The sequence below is a fragment of the Limulus polyphemus genome, unplaced genomic scaffold (assembly GCF_000517525.1).
Source record: "Limulus polyphemus unplaced genomic scaffold, Limulus_polyphemus-2.1.2 Scaffold4069, whole genome shotgun sequence".
Taxonomy (NCBI): domain Eukaryota; kingdom Metazoa; phylum Arthropoda; class Merostomata; order Xiphosura; family Limulidae; genus Limulus; species Limulus polyphemus.
In genome coordinates this window covers 52,633-55,570 of record NW_013669679.1, presented here as the reverse complement: position 1 = coordinate 55,570, position 2,938 = coordinate 52,633, and the positions used below count along the sequence as shown (strand labels likewise).

Below are 2,938 nucleotides of genomic sequence, written 5' to 3'. Positions count from 1 at the left end.
ACCAAACGTTTAACCGATTTTAATAATCTTATGTCACCATAGAGAAAGTAAAGTGGTTTTAGCAGTAATTTGGGGTTTACTAAAATATTGGCCACTCGGAGCTCTTGCAGGGGTGAACAAAATATTTTAATACTAAATTTACAACATTTGGGAATAAGCCACAGATTTGGGAATTTTTTTTCAAAACCACCATCATCAAAAAAAAAATAATAAGGCGTAGAGGCCCTCATACCACCGACAGCAAGAGCTATTGAAAAGTAACTAAAATATAAAAAATTATAAATTATTATTATGTTAGATTAGAAAACCTAAAGAAGTATTGGGGAAAAATTTATTGTTAAATAAAAAAGCTATGTAGGGCTGGCTAATGAACTTGAAAAAAGGAACCAAACAAGATAGAGATGGAAGTGGACATATCACTTGATCCGGCTAATGATCACAAAGCAGACTAAGCCGTCTTGACTTTACATGGAGGATAAAATCCCTACATTACTGGCTTCTCCACTTTATCTTCTTCTATCCAATCATCTTAGCCATTGTCTCTAGTTATTTTCAAACCCAAGCTTCAATAACAGTTGTTCAGACCACATATGGTGATGTTATAAAAGGGGTGGCAATTAAGGATACTAAAACTACTGGCAGAAAGGGGGAAAAAAAAAAATCACATAAAAACAAGAATTAAATCATTATATTACTAAGAGATAATAATTTCTTAGCACGTATAAACCTGCACTGTGATTTGGATAGAAAAATTATATTAAAAAAATCAATAAAGGTGTTGTTTGTAGGCAGGACTCCTCATAATTGTGCAGAAATGAGAGATGAAAAAAATTTTTTGCGAATTACACTAAATTACTCAAAATATTTCAGTACTGATGTTTTATCAATATAACAAAGAAAAAATATCAATTCTAAAATATTTTGAGTAAAGAATTGTATTTTTAAATTAAAATCTGATACGAAGGTGAGTATTTCACATCTGGAAAGGGCATATCAGTTGTGATAGGCTTAAAAGCAAGTTATCTACAAAAAACACACTGAAGATAATTAACTGGATCAATCCTCACCTTTGGCTTGCTTAGTAGCGCTCTCGATAGACTCAATAAGGGTACGAACTGAAAGTTGTGGGCCATTGCGATAATCCTGCCACTTGGCGGAACCTAACTGACGCCGTGTAACAGCCAAGTCTCGCTCCACCGAGGTAAGAACAGCTGCATCGGTACCGGGAAGACTACTATTACTGGATATGCTTCGCATTGAGTTGGATCTTTGCTGAGAAGGGGGCGATATGTGTCCATCTTCCTTAGCCTAAGAATATGCAGAATGTTTAGTTGTTAAAACAATTATTTTAGTTAAAACAAAATTAATAAAAACATATAATTGCATAACATGTGTACAGATACTACTTCCAAATCTCTTTACAATATTCTCCAATTGTAGGATATTAACTGTGAAAATAATGCTTTCATTGACACAACCACTCTTAAAATGTAATCTCAAAATCCACATTTCAAGAACTAACTCAAAACCAGAAATTCAACACATAATAGCACTTCCCTGTGAATTTTGTAAAATCTGTCTTCTTAATTTCATACTAAGACAACTCTACTGTATAACCCATAATGTATTACATTGGTTTTTAACTAAGACAAAACTACTGTATAACCCATAATGTATTACATTGGTTTTTAACTAAGACAACTCTACTGTATAACCCATAATGTATTACATTGGTTTTTAACTAAGACAAAACTACTGTATAACCCATAATGTATTACATTGGTTTTTAACTAAGACAACTCTACCGTATAACCCATAATGTATTACATTTGTTTTTAACTAAGACAACTCTACCGTATAACCCATAATGTATTACATTGGTTTTTAACTAAGACAAAACTACTGTATAACCCATAATGTATTACATTGGTTTTTAACTAAGACAACTCTCCCGTATAACCCATAATGTATTACATTGGTTTTTAACTAAGACAACTCTACCGTATAACCCATTTAAAAACCAATGTAATACATTCTAAGACAACTCTGTATAACCCATAATGTATTACATTTGTTTTTAACTAAGACAACTCTACCGTATAACCCATAATGTATTACATTGGTTTTTAACTAAGATAAAACTACTGTATAACCCATAATGTATTACATTGGTTTTTAAGTAAGACAAAACTACTGTATAACCCATAATGTATTACATTTGCTTTTAACTAAGACAACTCTACTGTATAACACATAATGTATTACATTTGTTTTAACTAAAATTTTTGTACCTACACACAATTTTCACACTTACAATTTCCAAAAAATGTTAGAATCGAATGAGCTCATACATAAATAAGGGGAAGGAAGTCTTTCAACAGAATCATTTGATCTAATATTATTTTCTATTAATATACCAACCACAGTTCAACAATCATATCTGTGTTGCATTAGTAATTAATGCAGCCAATTACTTTAAGCTTCTTTCCTTAGTTCACAAAAATGGTTGAAAAAAAGAAACGTACACAAAGTAAGTACACATGAAAACTAGTTGGTAATTCATGCTTGTTTAATTAATAAAAAACTTAACCTAAATTACATATAACGATGCAAGTGCGGAGCATGATATGAAGCTTTCCTTCATAATTAGTGCACTTACTCCAAAATGGAAAATCATAAAACTTAAAAAGTTCCACTACTTAATGTATCTCCCAAAATAAAGGTTAAAATACATTGGTTTTTCTAGTTTGGTTACAAAGACCGAGATTTTTTATACCTGTATCACATTAATGTGCATACTATACATACACTGTGTGCACGTTAACTTGAAGATAAATTAGACTATACATTCACTGTGTGCACATTAACTTGAAGATAAATTAGACTATACATTCACTGTGTGCACGTTAACTTGAAGATAAATTAAATGAGACTACAT

At 31.2% G+C, this 2,938-nt stretch overlaps 1 protein-coding gene across 6 annotated transcripts in view; it reads right to left on the bottom strand.

Annotated features, from left to right (window-relative positions):
* The window catches only part of LOC106470535 (cytospin-A-like), a 68,115-nt gene that overhangs the window by 18,487 nt on the left and 46,690 nt on the right, over nt 1-2,938 (bottom strand). For all 6 annotated transcript variants that reach the window (XM_022399140.1, XM_022399142.1, XM_022399139.1 and 3 more), the window contains exon 10: nt 1,068-1,308. In XM_022399140.1, coding sequence (XP_022254848.1) covers nt 1,068-1,308 — 241 coding nt within the window. The remainder of the gene's footprint in view (nt 1-1,067; nt 1,309-2,938) is intronic.